The following is a 23,168-nucleotide window of genomic DNA, read 5'->3' on the forward strand; positions in this document are numbered from 1 at the left end:
TCCCTTTGTACCCCATTTCTCTCTGTTCCTTCCTGATGTCATTATACCTTCTGCCTCTTTATACTTTTTTTCCTCTAGAATGTTCCAATTATTTTCCTGTCTGCAAAAGTTATTCATCAACACATACTCCCTTAACCCTAAAAAAGCTACCAAAATCTGATAGTTCAGAGAATAACTAGTATAAAGGCAAAGACAAAGGTCAAAAGAAGAGAAAGTAAATGTTGCATGACTACAAAGCAGGAATTCTAACAAGGACTAGAAAACCCTAAAAGATACTGCAGGGGCAAGAGGAAAGAATACCAAACCCCTCAAATGGTAATATTTCATTTGCATGTGAATTTTTCTGAGGAGACAGTCATAGCTTTTACTGGAGCTTAAATAGTTTGGGACATTAAAAAAAAAAACAAGAAAGAAAGAAAAGGGCAGAAACAGCATGTAGGCATCCAGTGGAAATTGGAAGAATAGAGAAAAGGGAGGAATACAGAGGAAAGTTATGGTACAGCCAATACAACAACAGAGCACGAAGCTATCAAAAAAATGTATAATCAATCTGTATATGCTGATACATTCAGCTATATGAAATGGGAAAAGGTAAATATGGCTTAAAAAGACACATATACTCGTGTATATATGTATAAGTAATTTATAAAGGGTTGCCTGGGGGGACGAGGACATGGGAGTCAATTATTGAAAACTTCTTTTACTTCATATTGTATACTTTTCTGCACTATTTGAAAGTGTCCTTGTTATCATGTCTGTTATTTTCTCAAATAAAAGAATAAGGCATAGCTCTAAAGATTTTTAGTATCATCATACTAGCCTTGCTATCTTCCACACTCTCAAAGCATTTATTTTTTTTTTCCCCCACTAAAAAACAAAGGAAAAAGCAACTAGGATCTCTCAACAGAAGTGACTCCTAAAAGATCCCCCACAGCTTTTATCTAACAGTGAACTCAGAGTCTGCAAGGTAGGTTGAACTTCTGTCTCTTAAGAATCTGGTGTTAGGGGCACCTGGCTGGCTCAGTGGGTTAAAGCCTTTGCCTTTGGCTCAGGTCATGATCCCAGGATCCTGGAATCAAGCCCTGTGCATCATTGGGCTCTCTGCTCAGCAGGGAGCCTACTTCCTCCTCTCTCTCTGCCTGCCTCTCTGCCTACTTGTGATCTCTGTCAAATAAATAAATAAAATCTTCAAAAAAAAAAAAGTATCTGATGTTAGAAATCCATTTAAGAAGATACTAGGGTGCCTGGGTGGCTCAGTGGGTTAAGCCGCTGCCTTCAGCTCAGGTCATGATCTCAGGGTCCTGGGATCGAGTCCCACATCAGGCTCTCTGCTCAGCGGGGAGCCTGTTTCCCTCTCTCTGCCTTCCTCTCTGCCTACTTGTGATCTCTCTCTCTGTCAAATAAATAAAATCTTCAAAAAAAAAAAAAAAAGGTATCTGGTGTTAGAAATCTATTTAAGAAGATACTAAAATATGATGGCACAAGAACAGCAATTTTTTTTTAACTGCAATTACATGGCAAAATGAGCCAAAACCATTGTGTTATTACTTGCAATCGAACAACCAAAGATTTTACCTACAGGTTGTTTGTTTACAAGGGCTGCTGAAGTTGGGGTATAATCCAAATCTTCATCATTGAAGAGTTCTTCAGTACTCATTCCAATGGCTTCTCCCATATTAAGACCAAGTTTCTTCTGTAACAGTTTCCTCTGGCGTGCTATCCTCTCTTTAGGATCCACTTCACCTTTAAACAGAAAAGAAATGCATTCCCTCTAAATCTTATTTAAGAAGTTTTCTACTAAATGAAGACCAAACTTGATTAAAAATTTTAACTATTAAAATTACAACAAAACAAACCATACTCAATCTCTTTGAGTCCTAACTATGGTTAAAAAATAGTGTTCTAGCTAACAAAACACTCTAGGACTTTTCATTGACATATCCCCCCATTGCCCTACTGTTAATTATCAAATATATATAAAATGAGATCCATTCCTGGGGAAATAAACCGATTTTATTTATTTTTTTCTTAAGTAGGCTCCATGCCCAATGTGACTTTGTTTCCTTTGTGCGAGTGAACTAAAATCATGTCTTCAATCAAAACAACCTGAGTTTTTCACTTCCCCAAAATGGGAACTCGATGTTAGGGAGCTACGTGCCAACTCCATGTGGGTCGTTCTACACATTCTCATTCAGCAGGTCATAATCTGCATGTTCTTAGTTTAATACACCACCTATGGATCCCCAACATAGCAAGGATATGGAGAAACCGAAAATCCTTTTTTTTTTTAAAGATTTTATTTATTTTATTTTTATTTATTTATTTGACAGAGAGAGACCACAAGTAGGCAGAGAGGCAGGCAGAGAGAAGTGGGGGAGAAGCAGGCTCCCTGCCAAGCAGAGAGACCGATACAGGGCTCGATCCCAGGACCCCAGGATCATGACCCAAGCCGAAGGCAGAGGCTTTAACCCACTGAGCCACCCAGGTACCCCGAAACCGAAAATCTTGTCCACTGCTGGTATGAATGTAAAATGGTATACCCACTATGGAAAACAGTACAGCAGTTCCTAAAAAAATTAAAAATAGAAATACAATGTGATCCAGTATTCCTCTTCTGGGTATATAACCAAAAGTAATAAAGGCAGGGATTCAAAAAGATATACCCATGTTCAAAGATAGCAGCATTGTTTACAATAACCAAAAAGTAGAAGCAACCCAAGTATCTACTGATGGATGAATATACAAAATGTGGTATAAACACACACTGGAATATTACTCAGCCTTAAAAAGGAAGGAAATTCTGACATATACTGAGACACAGATGAATGCTGAGGAGATTATGTTAAGTGAAACAACCCGATCACAAAAGGACAAAAACTGTTATGGCTCTATTTATATGAAGTACCTAGAGCAGTCAAATTCATAAAGACAGAAAGTAGAATGGTGGTTGCCAGGGCTGGAGGGAGGGAGGGAGGAATGGGAACTTTTTTTTTTTCTTTAAAGATTTTATTTATAATTTGACAGACAGAGATCACAGTAGGCAGAGAGGCAGGCAGAGAGAGGAGGAAGCAGGCTCCCTGCTGAGCAGAGAACCCGATGCAGGGCTCGATCCCAGGACACTGGGATCATGACCTGAGCCGAAGCCAGAGGCTCTAACCCACTGAGCCACACAGGCGCCCCGGAATGGGAACTGTTTAATGGGTACAGTAATCCCCACTTATCTGTGGTCTCACATTCTATGGTTTCAGTTACCCACAGTCAACAGTCCAGAGGCAGATGATCCTGCTTTCGACATATCATCAGAAGGTCGTTAGGCTAACAATAGTAGCCTAACACTTACACCATGATCCCTATGTCGTTCACCTTACTTCATCTCATCATCTAGGCATTTTATCACCTCACATCATTACAAGAAGGGTGAGTATATTACAGGAAGACATTTCTAGAGAAATTTATATAATTTTTATTAAAGTATATCATAATAGTTCTATTTTATATTATTGTTGTCAATCTCTTACTATGTGTAATTTATAAACTAAGTTTTTTCATAGTTCTATATGTATAGGAAAAAATAGTTCATATATGGTTTGGTATTACTACCTACAGTTTCAGGCTTGAAATATATCCTTTGTGCATAAGGGGGACTACTGTATGAAGTTTCCATTTTGCAACATGAAGAGTCCTGGAGACTGGCTCACAACAATGTAAATGTACTTAATAACCCACAGTTAAGATGTAAATTTTATGTTATCTATACTCCACAACAATTAAAAAACTGATACAACCAGTAATAAAAACTACCTAGGGAAACAAAATGAAATAAGCACTGATATATATCACAGGGTGGATAAACCTTGGAAAACACCAGTCACTAAAGATCAGATATTAGGGGCACATTGGTGGCTCAGTGGGTTGAGCCTCTGCCTTTGGCTCAGGTCATGATCTCAGAGTCCTGGGATCGAGCCCCGCATGGGGCTCTCTGCTCGGCACGGGGCCTGCTTCCCCCTCCCCCTCTGGCTGTCTCTCTGCCTACTTGTGATCGCTCTGTCAAATAAATAAATACTCTTAAAAAAAAAATCACATATTAGATAATTCCATTTATAAGAATTGTTTATAACAGGCAGAGACAGATGCTTAAGGCCTGGAAGGAAAGAAGTAGGGTGTCAGAGGTTAACAGCTAAGGGATATAGGGTTTTTTCTTGAGATAAAGAAAATACTCCAAAATTGACCACATGTATCTGTGAATATATTAAACACCACTGAATTGTACACCTTAAAAATAGGTGAACTGTATGGTATGTTTATTATATCTCTATAAAGCTATTAAAAAAAATTCTGGGTGCCAGGGTGGCTCAGTCTGTTAAACGGTTGCCTTCAGCTCGGGTCATGATCCCAGGATCTTGGGATCAAGACCCACGTCGGGCTCCCTGCTCAGCAGAGAGCCTGCTTCTCCCTCTCCCTCTGCCTGCCTCTCTGCCTACTTGTACTCTCTATCTCTGTGTCAAAAAAAAATCCCCAAAAGCCTTAAAAAGAAATTTAAGGGGCGCCTGGGTGGCTCAGTGGGTTAAGCCTCTGCCTTCGGCTCAGGTCATGGTCTCAGGGTCCTGGGATCGAGCCCCACATCGAGCTCTCTGCTCAGCAGGGAGCCTGCTTCCCACCCCCCTCCCCCAGCCTGCCTCTCTCCCTACTTGTGATCGCTCTGTCAAATAAATAAAATCTTTTTTAAAAAAATTTTTAAGACTACTCTCTCAGAAGGAAAAACACGAGGCCTCCAAAAGTGAAGACTGGATCACAAGTCCATGACACGCACACAGAACCCAAAATCAGACTTCTCATTCCAGGGAAAGGAGGAAATAACCTACACAACTGCAAAGGAAGATCAGCCTAGCACCTATACTAATCATGTATGTGTCCTTCATGTATGAGGAAACAAACACAGATAAACAGACGTGTAAAGAAAATCTAATTAGAGAATTTTAAATGAGCACTAATCAGCAAACTGCAACTTAACAGCATTAAAATCTGAGCTGCCCAAAAACTGGGGTTCCGATTCCTTGTTATGTATTAGTTACCCGTAGAGTTTTTTTTCTTTTAAATACAATGTCCTAGACTTCAAGCTGTATTACAAAGCCATAATCATCAGGACAGTATAGTACTGGCATAGAAACAGACACAGAGATCAATGGAACAGAACAGAGAACCCGAAAATGGACTCTCAACTCTATGGCCAACTAATGTTCAACAAAGCAACAAAAAATATCCAATGGAAAAAAGACAGTCTCTTCAACAAATGGTGTTGGGAAAATTGGACAGCCATATGCAGAAGAATGAAACTGGACCACTTCCTTACACCATAAACAAAAACAGAGTCAAAATCGATGAAAAACCTCAGTGTGAGACAGGAATCCATCGAAATCCCAGAGGAGAACACAGGCAGCAACCCCTGCAACCTAAGCTGCAGCCATTTCTTGCTAGACACATATCTAAAGGCAAAAGCAAAAATGAACTACTCAGACTTCATCAGGGTTAAAAGGTTCTACACAGCAAAGGAAACAAAAGGCAACCTCCGGAATGGTAGAAGACATTCACAAACAACAACATATCAGATAAAGGGCTAATATCCAAGATCTATAAAGAACTCATCACACTCAAAACCCAAAAAAACCCACAAAAAATCCAGTCAAGAAATGGGCAAAGACATGAACAGACTTTTCTCCAGAGACATACAAATGGCCAACAGACACATGAAAAAATGTTCCACATCACTTGGCATCAGGGAAATACAAATCAAAGCCATAGTGAGATACCACCTCAGACCAGTCAGAATGGCTAAAATTAACAAGTCAGGAAACAACAGATGTTAGTGAGGACGTAGAGAAAAGTAGCCTCTTACACTGTTGGTGGGAATGTAAATTGATGCAGCCACTCTGGAAAACGGTATGGAGATTCCTTAAAAAGTTAAAAATAGAGACGCCTGGGTGGCTCAGCGGGTTAAGCCTCTGCCTTCGGCTCGGGTCATGATCTCGGGATCCTGGGATCGAGTCCCGCATCGGGCTCTCTGCTCAGCAGGGATCCTGCTTCCCCTTCTCTCTCTCTCTGCCTGCCTCTCTGCCTACTTGTGATTTCTGTCTGTCAAATAAATAAATAAAATCTTTAAAAAAAAAAAAAAAGTTAAAAATAGAATTACCCTACAGCAACTGTACTACTAGATATTCATCCAAGGACACAAACATAATTATCTGAAGGGGCACATGAACCCCAAGGTTTATAGGAGCAATGTCAACAATAGCCATAATATGGAAAGAGCCCAAGAAGATATGAATAGACATTTTTGCAAAGAAGACATCCAAATGGCCAACAGACACATGAAAAAGTGCTCAACATCACTGGGCATGAGGGAAATACAAATCAAAACCACAATGAGATACCACATCACACTGGCCAGAATGGCTAAAATTAACAAGTCAGGAAACAACACAGGTTGGCGAGGATGAAGAGAAAGGGGAACCCTCTTACACTGTTGGTGGGAATGCAAGCTGGGGCAGCCAGTCTAGAAAACAGTATGAAGCTTCCTCAAAAAGTTGAAAATAGAGCTACCCTACAACCCAGCAATTGCACTATACTAGGTATTGACCCTAAAGCTACAAATGCAGTGATCCAAAGGGGCACCTGCACCCCAATGTTTATAGCAGCAGTGTCCACAACAGCCAAACTATGGAAAGAGTCCAGATGTCCATCGACAGATGAATGGGTAAAGATGTGGTATGTATACAATGAAATATTACTCAACCATCAAAAAGAATGAAATCTTGCCATTTACAATGATATGGATGCAACTAGAGGTATTATGTTAAGCGACTTAAGTTAGAGAAAAGACAAATCCCATGTTTTCACTTACAATGTGGAATTTAAGCAACAAAACAGATGAACATAGGAGAAGGGAAGGAAAAATAAAATAAAAACAGAGAGGGAGACAAACCACAAGAGACTCTAACCACAGGAAACACACAGGGTTTCTGGAAGGGAGTTGGGGTGGGGAGTGGGATAACTGGATGACGGGCATTAAGAAAGGCACTTGATATAATGAGCACTGGGTGTTATAGGCAACTAATGAATCACTAAATTCTATCCTTGACACTAATAATATACTATATGTTAACTAAACTGAATTTAAATAAAAACTTTTTAATTAAAATAAAAATTAAATAAATACAATGTCCTAGAACTCTCTATAGAGCTATTAAATCTGAATCTCAAGGATAAGACCCAAATACATATTTTTTTTAAATGACAATGGTGACACTGACTTTTACTCCTGGATAAGGGCCAATGATCTCTCATATGAGTACAACAGTAAAATCAATAAACAAAACTTACTGTTTAGAGAGAATTTTTTTCAAATCAGAAAGTTTTTGAAATGACTTCTACCTCCCTTATCAGAAAAACTATGCTTTTCTGGAACTTAACCAAATTCTCCTCTTCTTTCCCCAAAATAAGTAAACTACAATTGACCCTAGGACAACACAGAGATTGGGGACATCGACGCCCAAAGCAGTTGAAAATCTATGTATAACTTTGACCCCTCCAAAACTTAACTACAAATAGCCTCCTGTTGATCAAAAACCAATAACATAAACGGTTAACACATACCTGTACATTATACACTATATTTTTTAAATAAACTAAGCTAGAGAAAACCTTACGATCATAAGGAAAATTCATTTACAGTACCGTACTGAATTTACCGAAAAAAATTTGCACATAAGTGGACCTGCACATTTCAACAACCTATGTTGTTCTGAGGTTAACCAGAGATCCTTCGACAGAAGCCATATTAAGCAAGAGTAAATGGCTGTTTGACATTTTTTTTAAGATGAACGAGTGATCATTTCATTAACTTAGCTAGATAGATGTGTCTGAGTAATTAATTTTATTAGCAACAAAAACTGTTCTGTTGTGGTTTTAGTCAAAAGAGCAAATTACTTACAGAAACCCATTAAAAATATCATTTTTTCTACTCAAGGCATCAATTCTGAATGGCCAAAAATTTTATTTTATATCCAGATGGATTCTGTAAGTTTAAAGACAATGGGACAATTTCCTTTCCAAGATTTATCTTTTCATTTTTAGTGTTTGCTCTGGTCACCAGCATGAGATCCAATTATTTCAATTTTTAAAACACATGATAAAAAGAAAGCTGTCATAAAGCCTCTCAAATGTCCAGAATTATGAAAACAGTATCAAAAACTGTACTAATCCTGGCTTTTAAAATTTATTCAACCCAGGCTCTTGGGGTACACTTTATAATTTCTCTATTATATAATAAAATGCCTGCTGAAACACTAATATGTAACTATTAACAATTTATAGATTATGATACATATTGACTTAAAAGGAGGAAAATATTCATATGGTATAGTTTTAGACCAAATACTTTTGCTTGTCTTCTCCACCCACCATGCCTCCCCTTCCCCAACAGCAAATGTCTATCAAATTATATTTTGTAACATCTATTAAGATTTTGCATGACTGATATGTAGCATACAAAGTGATAAATCAGCCTGAACACAAACATTTCAGACTTTCTTCTACAAGACTACTACATACCTGATTTTTCATCTTGTACTTCAAATTCTGCACCAGCAGATCCCAAAAGTGATGCTCCATGCTGTAACAATCTACATATATCAAATCGGTCAAAATTCAATCGATCTGTAGTCGGTGAATCTTCCATAGCACTTTCTGAAGTAGATTCTAAATGAGGTTGAAAAATATTTAATTCGATCATAAAGCCAAAGTGCAGAATGAAAGAAAACAGCATCACCTGGGGTGGCCATGTAACATTCTAAGGAAAGTAAAAGGCAGAGGAAGTAGAAAAGCTATTGTGGATTTATTTATGATCAGCTCTTATTTATGAATAAACTATTTAATTGGTGGTTCCTCTTGTACAAACTATGAGAATGTCGCTAGGTGTATGTATAGCTGTTTTTCATTACAAAAGCACATTATTGTATGAAGAAATGGATCCCATATTGAAATGTTGGTTAAATATTATATTGTATTGGGACGCCTGGATGGCTTAGTCAGTTAAGCATCTGCCTTCAGCTCAGATCACAATCCCAGAGTTCTGGAATTAAGTCCTGCATCGGACTCCTTGCTCAGTGGGGAGCCTGCTTCTCCCTCTGCCTCCTGCTCTCCCTGCTTGTGTGCATGCACTCTCTCTCTCTCTGACAAATAGATAAATAAAATCTTTAAAATACATATCTCCATAGAATATTTAAAACTTTTTTTAAGATTTTTTATTTATTTATTAGACCCAGAGAGAGAGATCACAAGTAGGCAGAGAGGCAGGCAGAGAGAGAGAGAAGGAAGCAGGCTCCCTGCTGAGAAGAATGCCCAATGAGGGACTCTATCCCAGGACCCTGAAATCATGACCTGAGCTGAAGGCAACGGCTTAACCCACTGAGCCACCCAGGCGCCCATCCATTTACTGTTTAACTGTTTGAAAATACTACCAAGGTAACAGACTGAGTTCATCATAGCACTAATTTGGAAAACAAACAGACTTATTCATATAAAAGCTAATAAGCATCATTCGTCCCTACACCCAAGGAGTATCTATGATATGAAGCAGCTATTCATTCAAGAGGACTCCTCATAATATGAGCAAATTAAAATCTCCTGGTAAATTGCTAAAATTATATATTCATCCCTAAAAGTATAAAATGTTTTGCGTTCCTACCCCCAAAAAAGGTTATGCCATTATAAATTTTTAAATATATTACCTTGTTCCCTTAGTAGTTTGTTTAGCTAGTACTTGCATATAATCCATTTATTAAACTAAACTATAATTATTTTAATTTTTTCAGTGATGACAAGCAACCTTACCATAAATTTTAATGCTGGTTTAACTAATTTAATGTTTTATAAAAAGAATCTGAGTTCTAATATCTCTATATACCAAAATAAGCAGAGAAAATAAGCTAAAAAAGAAAGAGCTCCTTTCTAAAACAAGTTATAACTTCTAGTTACGTTTTTTTTTTTTAAAGATTTTATTTATTTATTTGACAGACAAAGATCACAAGCAGGCAGAGAGGCAGACAGAGAGAGAGGAGGAAGCAGGCTCCCTGCTGAGCAGAGAGCCCGATGCGGGGCTCGATCCCAGGACCCCGGGATCATGACCTGAGCTGAAGGCAGAGGCTTTAACCCACTGAGCCACCCAGGCGCCCCTCTAGTTACGTATTTTATTTGAGAGAGGACAAATTAATACAGTCTCTCAACATAATAGGTGCCAAATAATTAAAGCAAAAATTTTAGACAAGCTAAAATGTATGATAAAAGTGGTATTATCAAACTGACTTGAAAATGAAATCAGGTTGCACCACATTAAATTTTCACTTAAGGGACACCTTGGTGGCTCAGTAGGTTAAGTGTCTGCCTTTAGCTCAGGTCATGATCCCAGGGTCCTGGGATCAAGTCCCACATCAAGGCTCCATGCTCAAGGGGGAGCCTGTTTCTCCCTCTGCCTGACACCCCAATTACTTGTGCTCCCTCCCGTGCTCTCTTTCTTTCTCTCTGACAAACGAAATCTTTAAAACAATTTTCATTTAGGGATGCCTGCGTGGCTCAGTCAGTTCAATGTCTGCCTTCAGCTCGGGTCATGATCCCAAGGTCCTGGGATTGAGTTCCACATTGGGCTCCTTGCTCAGGTGGGAGCCTGTTTCTCCTTCTGCCTGCTTCTCCCTCTGCCTACCTCTCCCCTGCTTGTGCTCTCACCCTCTCTCTGACAAATGAATAAATAAAATCTTTAAAAAAATTTTTTTTCGTTTAATTAAAATGTATACCTTTACAAATTTTTAAAAGCATATATTCATTTTTAAATATTATTTCAGGCAGTCAGAAATAGAATTTCCACTAAAAGACATCTAAAGGAAACATTAGAAACTAAAGACCCCTCCAAATACCCATACATAAATGTGCTTAAATTTAGAAAATAATTACACTATTCTCCCAACAACAAGAAAAAACACTGCTTCAAATATTTACACTGCACTGGTTTAGTTTCTTTTTTTTAAGACATAAATTCCTGACAGAAGCAATAATCTCTTTAAATCAAGCATACTGTACAGTTAATAATTTTAAAAATATATACGAAAGCCCTGTACCCCTGGGGCTAATAATACATTATATGTTAATAAAAAATAAGTAAATAAAACAGATTGATTTTAAAAATATATATATGTATATATATATACATATACATATACATATACATATATATATACATATACATATACATATACACATATATATATATATATGAAAACATAGTTTATCTAGTAGTTATTTAAAAGCATGGTGGAAGAGGAGCCTGGGTGGCTCAGTCAGCTATCTACCTTCGGCTCAGGTCATGATCTTAGGGTCCTAGGACTGAGCCACACATGGGGCTCTGCACTCAGCAAGGTGTCTGCTTCTCCCTCTCCCTCTGCCCCTCCCCACCCTTCACATGCACTCTGTCTCAAAGTCTTAAAAAAAAAAAAAAAAAAAAAAGGCATGGTGAAAATCACTGACAAACTGTATCTGAAAAAATTAAGCCTTTAAATTAAAATTGAAATTATTAAAATATAAAATGTATAGTTAATTCTACAGGTAGATATTTACTGCAAACTATTTTTACTACTTAAAAGCACCTTGTTTGGTTCTTGGTACTGGATTCCATTCAGGTACATTTTTCACTATAGCTTCAACAGCTTGTCCTGCTGCAATCCGGGTATCCCAATTTGTACTCCTTAAATATATCAACACCTTAAAAAATTATAAGATAAAATAGTTATACCAAAAATATTGTTTGTTCAAAGTAGCCAGAACAGAGAAATACAAATTTACTTGTTATTTATTTATAGTTTAGCAGCTGTTGGGACTTTACATAAAAATTTATATAAAACATCTTGGAATTATTAATATTATTTACAAATTCTATCATTCACAGGAAATATCACTATACCTTAAAAAAAAAGGAAACAGGAAACTTTTAGTTAAAAAATACTTAAGACATTTAAAAAATAACCTACCTTTTAATACAGTAAAAAACAAAATGTTTATTTTCATCAAGTCCCATTACTTAACGCAAAGGGTTAAGTTGTAAAAACTAGCAGAAAGAACAAATGAGTTCAGTAGGACTGGAAGATAGAAGATCAATATACAAAAATCAACTGTTTTGCTAAATGCTTTCAATAAACAATTTGAAAATAAAAATTTTTAAATCCCATTTATAATAGCACCAAAAAACATAAAATATCTAAATGTAAACTTAACAAAGTACAAGACTCATATACTGAAAACTACAGAAAAAATCAAAATACCATTGAAAGAAATGAAACAAGATCTAAATAAGCAAACACAAAGACACCTCACCTCATGTTTGTGGATCTAAAAATTTAATACTATTGTAAGTAATACTCCCTCAATTGATCTACTGATTAATAAAATTACTATCAAAATCCTAGCTGAGTATTTTTGCAGAAATGGGCAAGTTGATCCCAAAATTTATATGGAAATGCAAGGGACCGAGAATCACCAAAACAATCTTGTAAAAGAATAATAAAGTTGGTATACTCACACATCTTGATTTCAAAATTTACTACTAAGCAACAGTAATCAAGACAGTGTGGTACTGGCAAAAGGACAGATACATAGACCAGTGGAATAGAATTGAGTCTAGAAATAAAACTGTCTATGGTCAACTGATTAAGAGTGACAGGACAATTCAGTGGGTGAAAGAACAGTTTTTTCCACAAATGGTGCTTGGGCAACAAAATAATTATTGTGAACTCCTAATACCACACACATATAAACAAAATAACTCAGGATGAGCCAAAAGTCTAAAAGTAAGATCTAAAGCTATATAATTCTTAGAAGAAAACACAGGGGTAAATTGTTGTGACCTTGGACTAGGCAAGATTTCTTAGATATGATCCCAAAAAGCAAAAGGGATATGAAAAAGGGATAAATCTAACTAAATCAAAATTGATAACTTTTATGCTTCAAAGGGTACCATCAGAAAAGTGAAAAGACAACCACAGACTGGAAGAACATATTTGCAAATGAAATACCTCGTAAGGAGCTTGTATCCAAAATATATGAAGAACTATTACAATTCAATATTAAAAGAACAAATATCCCACTTAAAAATGGGCAAAGGAGGGGCGCCTGAGTGGCTCAGTCGTTAAGCATCTGCCTTTGGCTCAGGTCATGATCCCAGGGTCCTGGAATCAAGCCCCGCATCAGGCTCCCTGCTCAGCGGGAAGCTTGCTTGTCCCTCTCCCATTCCCCCTGCTTGTATTCCCTCTCTCGCTGTCTCTCTCTGTCAAATAAATTAAAAAGAAAAAAAATGGGCAAAGGATCTAGGGGAGCCTGGGTGACTCAGCTGGTTAAGCGTCTGCCTCTTGATTTCAGTTCAGGTCATGATCTCAGGGGTTGTGAGATCAAGCCCCACACTAGGCATGGAGCCTGTTGAAGATTCTCCCCCCCACCCGTCCCTCCCCCACAAAAGAAAGAAGAAATTGGTGAAGGATCTGAAGAGACAGTTCTCCAAAAAAGATAAACCAAGGGTCAATAAACATGTGAAAAGATGTTCAAAATCACTAGTCACCAGAAAAATGCAAGTCAAAACTACAATGACTTCACACTCACTAGTGGGAACAATCTAAGTCAGTTAATAACAAGCACTGGCAAGGATGTAAAAAAAATCAGCTCTCTCATACACTACTGTTAGGAATGTAAACAATGGAGCCAACTTGGAAGACAGTCCGGCAGTTCCTCATAGAGTTAAAAATAGTTACTATATGATCCAGCAATTCTATCCATAGGTATAAAACCAAGAGAAATAAAACATACGCCCCACACAAAACTTGTACATGAATTTTTATAGCAGTACTATTCATCAAAGGCCAAAAAGGGGAAACAACTCAAATGTCCATCAACTGATTAACAGATAAGATGTGATATATCCACATAATATATTCATATCATATCCATAAAATGGAATATTATTTGGTAATAAAAAGGAATGAAGTAATGAAACAAGCTTCAATATGAAAGAAACTTAAAATATTAAGTGAAAGAAACTGGTCACATTTATATAAAATTTTCAGAACTGGCAAATCTACAGGCAGAAAGTAGATTAGGGGTCACCTAGGACTAGGTATGGGAGGGAGAGTGATGGAGAATTACTGCTAATGGGCATGAGGTTTCTTTTTGAGGAAATAAAAATGTTTTAAAAATTACGTTGCAGGGGCGCCTGGGTGGCTCAGTGGGTTAAGCCTCTGCCTTCAGCTCAGGTCATGGTCTCAGGATCCTGGGATCGAGCCCAGCATCCGCCTCTCTGCTCAGCAGGGAGCCTGCTTCCCTTCCTCTCTCTCACTGCCTACTTGTGATCTCTGTCAAATAAATAAATAAAATCTTAAAAAAAAAATTACGTTGCAGTGATGATTGCACATATCTAAAATCATTGAGGGGCGCCAGGCTGGCTCAGTGGATGGAGCATCTGACTCTTGGTCTTAGGACTGTAAATTCAAGCACTATACTAAAAATAAAATCTTTAAAAAAATAACTTGAAAATAAAATCTTAAAAAAAAAAACAAACTTAAAAAAAATCTTTAAACAAGTAAAATAAAACAACTAAATCACACAACAAGGAGTTTTAAAAACAAAACCAAAATGCAACAGGAAAACACTGAGGGGAGACAAGAGAAGGTAAGAGGGGAGAAGGTATGAAAAGACAAACTTTGCTTCTTTTGGAATTGATGACAGCCAATATGCCAGGATGTAAGTTAAGAAGACGAGAACTCAGAAGGCTAGAAACCTTTCCTCAGTCCAGCACAAATTAATTCTGCTGTTTCCAGTTTCAGCTTATTCAGGGGAAAACCCTAGGGTGAGAAGAAATGGGTATGCCTCTCTATACCCTACCTTATGCATGAGTAGAATAGTGTCTAATACATGTCCCTCTTCACTCTGAGAACATGGAGCCTGTGGATATCAAATCGCTGTCTCTTCATCTACGTATTAGAAAGTTCTGATAATATCTAAGTTGTAAATATACTGGAAAAGTTACTCTCAGCCCTCATGATGGGAACCATATCACAAGAGATTTGTATATTCACAAGGTCTTAGAACTTTTACTCATTATGAATCAAGAAGGGACAAATGAGAATGAAAGGAGGGGATAAGGGGCACCTGGGTGGCTCAGTCGGTTAAGCATCTGCCTTTGGCTCAGGTTGTGATCCTGGGGTCGTGGCATCAAGCTCCGCATTGGGCTCCCTCCCTACTTGGTGGGGAGTCTGCTTCTCCTTCTTCCTCTTAACCCTTGCTCATATGTTCTCTCCCTCTTACATAAGTAAATAAAGATAAGAAAAGAAAGGAAGGAAGAGAGGGAGGAAGGGAGGGAGGGAAGGGGTGGGGAGGAAAGAAATGGTGGGTGGGTGGGAAGGAAGGAAGGAGGGAATAAGACCAGCAGGAAGAAAGGGACCTTGGGATTTCCATACTGTACCCCAACCCCATCCTCTATTCCCACCCTCCTTCCAATCCAAGCCCACAACACACAAAGCACTCCAGTTTTTACTTCGTATGCCAGAAAAAGATTTTATTCAAGATTTATTTGTTTTAGAGAGAGAGAAAGAGAGAACATGTACATGCACATGAGGAGGGAGAGTTGGGGACAGGGGCAGATGGAGAAAGGCTTCAAGCAGACTCCCCACTGAGGTCAGAGCCCACATGGGGCTCAATCCCACAAATCAGGAGATCATGACCTGAGCTGAAACCAACATTTGGATACTCAACTGACTGAGACACCCAGGCGCCCTGGCAAGTCAGAGAATTATTAAACACATGGGAAGTGTTGCTTACCATTATCAAGCACACTTCTACAAGCCCAGAGTTCAGTAAAAATACAGTCATTGCTTGGGGAAAGAATATAGGCTGGTATTTTGAAAACACTGATCCACCGAAGCAGAAAACCTCCACTTTCAAACAGGTGATAACTTAAAATGTAATAACTAGTTTCTCATATATTTCCATCATTTCCCGTGAGTACTCAATCCATTTTAAGACTGTCAACTATGATATAATTACTAGCCGTTAGGAACAAGTCAGACCACTAACAAACTAGATTAACAACTTAGTTCATTACCAAATTGGGTCAGATCCAAATTTGTGCCACAGGCAAAAGGTTATATATTGTCAAATCCCTTAGATAATTAAACTTGATGTAAAAAAAACCCCAAAATATTTTAAATCTTGTGATAAAAAAGACCAAATTTTTTTTTAAAAATCTGGAGAAATAGTAAGATAGTTAATGGAATTGGAAGACCACAAATTGCCACTAAAATAAGACAATTTCAATTGTTCTATTCCTATCCACAGATAAATTTCTACAATCGCTTTATACTAAAATTAAAAAAGAGTTCTTACTTTAGATAAAAGATTGTTTAGTTCATGGGGATGAAGCTTTACCACTTCTCCAAGTTGCTGTGCAGCAGCTTTTCTTGTAACTGGAGTAGTGCCAGTATCCAATAAGATAAAAAGACGGTCAAGCCTAAAATAACAAAAATATAATGATTATTCTGAAACATGTCTCCTCATAGGTATAAGTTTAAGTCAATAAATGTATTGAGCGTTTATGAATGAAGAAGACTTATTCTAGGGCTGTGGGAGAATTTCTACGATTAAGGAACCTGCAGTTGGGGGTAGGATAAGCAGGAAGGCAAGTACACGAATAATTAGAATACAGGGGACAATAACATATGTGTCAGAAAAGAAGTACAACGTGCTCTGAAGAGTGGGAACAGAGGTAATAAATACTACATATCCCCAACTGTGTAATACTGAAAAGTCTTCATGAAATAAATGGTGTTAAGAGATGGACCTTAATAGGTCGACCATGAAGGTAGGTTTGGGTTCAAGAAAGCAATGGAACTGGAACTCTATTTTAGGAAGATTAATCTGGCAGCAGTATGAAGCATGAAGTGTAATGGAAGAAAGCTTTAAGAGAGTCTTAGGTTAAAAGTGCAGACCTAAACTACCATCTAGGCAAGAAGCCTAGAAAGAAGTTGGGAGTGGGGTGCCTGGGTGGCTCAGTCAGTTAAGCAGCTGCCTTTGGCTCAGGTCATGATCTCGGGGCCCTGTGACACAGCCTGGAATCAGGCTCCCTGCTGGGCAGGGATGGGGGGTCTGCTTCTCCCTCTGCCCTCCCCCTGCTCACGTGCACACTCTCTGTCTCTCTCAAATAAATAAGTAAAATTTAAAAATTAAAGAAAAGAAGAAATTGAGAGAGAGGCTGCAGACAATAAACACACATGGTACAATAACAAAATGTCAAGAAAATTAAAGGACTCTCAGACTATGAATTTTAGAATATAAAGATGTCATTTTTAAAATGGGAAGAAACAGTGAAGAAAATACCATGGGAAAAGCTGCTAAGTTTACTAGTGGCGGGAACAGGATAGCTAGGAGAGACCGAAAAGGATAGCTGGAATAGAGATCTTAAGTTCAGGAAGAGTTGAGATTAAAGGTATAAAGGTATATGGGGCCATTTGTATAGAAGCAACAAATATGGCAATAAATAAGATCTCTGAGTAAAATGTTTCCAAAGGCATAAGCATAACAGCATCAATTCTAGAGCTACAACACCACAGTTCAAATTCCAATTCTGCCATTTATCCAATGAATAAAGCTTGGAATAATATCACAATGCCTTATACCTGGAATAGGTAATAAGAAGTGGAACACTGTGTTACTATTATTTTGGAATACAGGAAAATCCTAAGGTTTTAGAAGGGCAAAGTCACAAGTAACTACCACCAACCATCCACATATCATAAGTCTAGCTTTCCTATCACACTACTAATTAGGCTCAGTGAGGCAAAATGAATGCCGTAGGTAATGAGAAGGCAGCTTCATACTTCATATGTAGAATAAATGGGTACTTTTAAAAGGATGGAGGATGGGGTCCAGTGGGTCAGTCAACTTAGCATCCAACTCTTAGTTTTGGCTCAGGTCATAATCTCAGGGTGGTGAGATGGAGCCTGAGTCGGGTTCCACACTCAGTTGGGAGTATGCTTCTCCTCTCCTTCTGCCCCTCCCCACCACTCGCACACTCTCTAAAATAAATAAATAAATTTATAAAAACATTTTTTAAAAAGATGGAGGATGACAAGGGGCAAAGTAAAATCCTATATGAGGGGAGATTTAGTGAATATATTTTCAAATTTTATCTAATAAGAAATAGAAAGTAAGGTCTCAATGAAGCTCATATTTTACTTCTGGGATTATTTTTCTATCACAAAGAGCTAAAAAATTACACAACAAAGCTCTGAAAGCCTTTTATAAGAAAAGATAAAGCTTAGAGGCAGATGAAACGGACAGGATTGTTCTTTTATTTTTTCTGATAGTATTTATCAAACTAGGCAGTCATTAATAAGCACAAAATCATTTTAAGTAATAAAAAATAGAACTAAAATACATCTTTTTTGTTCAAGAACGCTAAAAGTATTATAAAAAGTTTTTAATTGCTTCAGAACAAAACACTAAGAGGTAAGGTTCAAATTTATAGTTAAGGGTATGTAGGAAGGACAAATTTTAAGGAAAATATGTGAGGTAATAAAAAAGCCAGTGGCATAAACCAGAGTAATATAACAGTTCCTGCTTCCAATATACTGAATGGCACACAGAGTGATTATAAAGAAATTAATTTTTATAAGACATGCAAAAATTAATTTACTTTATATATACAGACACATCCCACTTGCTAACACAGTATTTCTCCTTATTAATTCAAGGCCATCTAAATACTTGCCTTTACCCATTCATTCATCAGGTTTTGCTACAGGATTTGGTGAACAGTGACTCAGAGATAGTAAGAAAAGGGAGAAAAAAAATTTTTGACAGCTGGTGTTACTTAAAAATTCTAAGACTAAGTCCCTTCCCCATAAAATGATTTCCCTTACCCATCCCATATATAACTCTCAGAATTCCCCTTGGATTATTTTCATCTTTAAATCAAGTTATGATGTTGGGGCGCCTAGGCGGTTCAGTGGGTTAAGCCTCTGCCTTCAGCTCAGGTCATGATCTCAGGGTCCTGGGATTGAGGCCCGCATCGGGCTCTCTGCTCAGCAGGGAGCCTGCTTCTCTCTCTCTCTCTCTCTCTCTCTCTCTGCCTACTTGTGATCTCTGTGTCAAATAAATAAATAAAATCTTTAAAAAAAAAATCAACTTGTGATGTTAAAGTTCTTGAGAATCATCTCTGAACCTGCACAACAAACATCTGCACATTGCTGTGACTATATGATTTTGTCCATGAAATTTGCAGAAAGAAATTTCAGACAGGGGCACCTGGGTGGCTCAGTATTTATGCAGCTGCCTTCGGTTCATGTCATGATCCCAGTGTCCTGGGATCAAGCCCCACATCGGGCTCCCTGCTTGGCAGGAAGCCTGCTTTCCCTCTCCTAATCCCCCTGTTCAAATTCCCTCTCTCGCTATTTCTGTCAAATAAATAAATAAAATCTTAAAAAAAAAAAAAAAAAGAGGGCGCCTGGGTGGCTCAGTGGGTTAATCCTCTGCCTTCAGCTCGGGTCATGGTCTCAGAGTCCTGGGATTGAGCCCCGTGTCGGGGCTGCTTCCCCCTCTCTTTTTGCCTGACTCTCTGCCTACTTGTGATTTCTCTGTGTCAAATAAATAAATAAAATCTTAAAAAAAAAAAAAAAGAAATTTCAAAACATCTGGGATGCCTGGGTGGCTCAGTCGGTTAAGCATCTGCCTTCAGTTCAGGTCATGATCCCTGGGTCCTGGGAGCAAGCCCTGCATTGGGCTCCCTGCTCAGCAGGGAGTCTGCAACGCCCTCTCCCTCTGCCCCTCCCCGATGCTTGTGCTATCCCTAAAATAAATAAATAAAATCTTTATAAAAAATCTTCCACATTATATGGCAGGCAAATTTTTCAAAAATTAAGTTTTATTACAAAGAACAGGTTAGTCTTAGATCAAATTTATGCTACTGTAAGTGGACTTGCTGCATGTATTCTTTATAACAATATCAGGCTCAGGGCACTTGGGTGGCTCAATCACTTTAAGCATCTGCCTTCAGCTCAGGTCATGATCCCAGGATCCTAGGATTGAGCCCCTTGTCAGACTCCCTTGCTCAGGAGGGAGCCTGCTTCTCCCTCTTCCTCTGCCTATGCTCTCTCCATCAAAAAAACAAATAAAACAAAAACAGTATCAGGCTCTTGGGGCACCTGGGTGGTGATCTGATTTCAGCTCAGGTCATGATCTCCAGGTTGTGAGATCTAGCCCCATCTCTGGCTCCGAGGTGGGCATGGTGCCTGCTTGAAATTCTCTCTCTCCCTCTCCCACTCCCGACCCCTCCCTCTCTCCCACTCTTAAAAAAAAAAAAAAAATCAGAATACTGGCCTCTCATATATGGACACAGTTTACATAGATTTAGGACTTTCCTCCAGAAAACTGGGGCAAAATGGAAAACTACACTGGAAGTTAGGAGACTTTTAGAGGTCCTACTTCTGTCACATGTTGGAGGACTTTAGAAAGTTAACTTCACTTAACCTCTTACTTTGGAGGGTAAAACTAGATAATTTAAATGTATTTTATAGTTTTGCATCATTGTGAGGTTTTTCTTTTCACTTTTTTTTTTCTTATGTAACATAACATCTGTCATATCTTCAACTTATTTGATGCCAAGTTCCTTAGACTTTACCTCTGGAAAGATTTCAACTACTACATAATTCTTTTTCCAGTACAGAGATTCTGTTTTGTTTTTTAAAGATTTTATTTATTTATTTGTGTGTGTGTGAGAGAGAGAGTGTGTGTGCACACAAGCAGGGGGAGCAGTAGGCAGAGGGAAAATCAGGCTCCTCTCCAAGCAAGGAGCCTGACATGGGACTCAAATGAACTGAGCCTAAGGCAAACACTTAACCAACTGAGCCACCCAGGTATCCCAGATTCTGCCTTTTTGATCAAAAGCAAAACTGGCTGCAAAATGAACACTGTAAGGAAGTGACAATACTAACCTGTTTATAAATCTGTGTGTAGAAAGTTAAAAGAAAATGGACAGTTTCCAAAGTTCTCCCCAATCATTTCCACTTTACTCAAACCCCAAATACCATTCCCTATGCCTTAAAAAGGAATGGACTACATACTTCACTGAGTGGATCTCTAGCCTTTGGAACACAAATTACCTTAAGTTCTCCCCTCACTATCTCCAAAGATTGCTCTTTACACTTATCCTCTCTATTTCAAATGGAAAGACTCTCCTCACCCCTCTTCAAGGCTTAGATATTATCCCACTGTTTCCTTGATACCAACCCCTTCTATCTTCATTCAATTATCCTTTAATGCCTTAAATCACTGCCTTATTAACCCATTCCCTTCTACCTTCAAATATGCAAAGGTCTCTGAAAAGGAAATAAACTGCTTGACCTTCATCTTCTAGCGTGCTTTTTCTTTTTTATTGTCAAGCATCATGAACAAATGTTTAAAATCATTTCTTTTGGGTGCCTGGGTGGCTCAGTGGGTTAAGCCTCTGCCTTCGGCTCAGGTCATGATCTCAGGGTCCTGGGATGAAGCCCCACATCAAGCTCCCTGCTCAGTGGGGAACCTGCTTCTCCCTCTCCCTCTGCCTGCCGCTCCCCCTGCTTGTGCTCTCTCTCTCTCTCTGTGTCAAATAAATAAATAAAATCTGAAAAAAAAAATCACTTCTTTTATTTCCTCACTATACACAATTTAATCCTTATCAGTCAAGTTTCTATTCTTCTCTTCTACTGAATGGCACACCTGATGGTCGCCAATGAACTTGTAAACTCCAAATTCAATTTATTTGGTTAAGTCCTATCTTCTTGACTCTTCTATGACATCTGGTATCAGCAAGTACCTCATTTTTTTTTTTTTTAAGATTTTATTTATTTATTTGACAGAGAGAGATCACAAGTAGACAGAGGCAGGCAGAGAGAGAGAGGGAAGCAGACTCCCTGCTGAGCAGAGAGTCCGATGCGGGACTCGATCCCAGAACCCTGAGATCATGACCTGAGCCGAAGGCAGCGGCCTAACCCACTGAGCCACCCAGGCGCCCAGCAAGTACCTCATTTTTAAGATACTTTTTTACCTAAGTTTTCACATTATATTACCCTGTTCATATCTGAATTCTCAATTCTTCCTCTGGTATCCCTAACTCTTAATAGGTACATTCTCCCATAATCAATCCTTGGCTCCTCACCTCACCAGTTTCCTGAGGAAATTATATTGTTACTTGTTTAAACTATAACACATCACAAATCATCCTCAATCTAGTCCATCTGGGAGCCACAGTTTCAACTGCCTGGTGAGCTTAACTCCAAGGTAACATGATCTTATTGCCAGATTTCTTCCTAAAGCATCTTTTGATCAAATTATTACCTCACTCAAACTGTCAATGGCTCATCACTGCCTATCAGATAGTGCAAAAACAAATAAGTACCTCCCCAACATGGACCTTTATGATTTTCACAATTTCTTCTATACCATTTTCCACTTGGAATGTCTTTTCTTGGCTCAATTCTTCAACTAACTCCCATCCATCAAGATTTAAAGTCCTTTACCCTCTTGAAACTATCTCAGGTTCCTGTATCATAGAGATTAATTCCTCTTCTGAAATCTACATGAATTCTCATCTTGAATAGCCATTTTGGTATTTGTTATGCTCTTCTGGGGCATCTCTTACACTAATTCATCCCATGATGTCTTAGGCTCATGAGGCTTCACTTCCCCCAATGATTCTTTTTCTCTGCCACAATACTTTGCATAGTGCCTCTGCAATGTCTTTGCTCAGTATTAAAACAATTCTTTAGTTGGTATTAAAGCACAAGTTTCTTAGGGGCACGTTTATACATCATTTTTAAGTAAAGAAAGTGTGTGCTAAAAAAAAAAAAAGTGAGCTATATTAGAATTTTTTTGCTTCCTCTGAGAAACACCCTTAATTTGTAATAGCTATATTACGTAAAAACAAGTTGTAAAAATAACAGAACTGGGGTACCTGGGTGGTTCAGTCAGTTAGGCATCCAGCTCAGGTCATGATCTCAGGATCATGAGATCAGGCTCTGCCCTGGGCTCCACACTCAGCAGGGAGTCTACTT

General features: G+C 38.2%; 1 protein-coding gene across 2 annotated transcripts in view; it reads right to left on the minus strand.

Annotated features, from left to right (window-relative positions):
- Positions 1–23,168, minus strand: part of BTAF1 (B-TFIID TATA-box binding protein associated factor 1) — a 100,762-nt gene that overhangs the window by 69,082 nt on the left and 8,512 nt on the right. Inside the window, exons 2-5 of one of the 2 annotated variants that reach the window (XM_032836497.1) lie at positions 16,468–16,591; positions 11,691–11,805; positions 8,608–8,754; positions 1,580–1,743 (exon numbers count right to left, since the gene is read on the minus strand). In XM_032836497.1, coding sequence (XP_032692388.1) covers positions 1,580–1,743; positions 8,608–8,754; positions 11,691–11,805; positions 16,468–16,591 — 550 coding nt within the window. Of the gene's footprint in view, positions 1–1,579; positions 1,744–8,607; positions 8,755–11,690; positions 11,806–11,921; positions 11,927–16,467; positions 16,592–23,168 lie in introns of those variants that run through there. The other variant, XM_032836505.1, reaches the window with a different exon arrangement.

The sequence above is a fragment of the Lontra canadensis genome, unplaced genomic scaffold (assembly GCF_010015895.1).
Source record: "Lontra canadensis isolate GAN:19392208 unplaced genomic scaffold, GSC_riverotter_1.0 scaffold3, whole genome shotgun sequence".
Taxonomy (NCBI): domain Eukaryota; kingdom Metazoa; phylum Chordata; class Mammalia; order Carnivora; family Mustelidae; genus Lontra; species Lontra canadensis.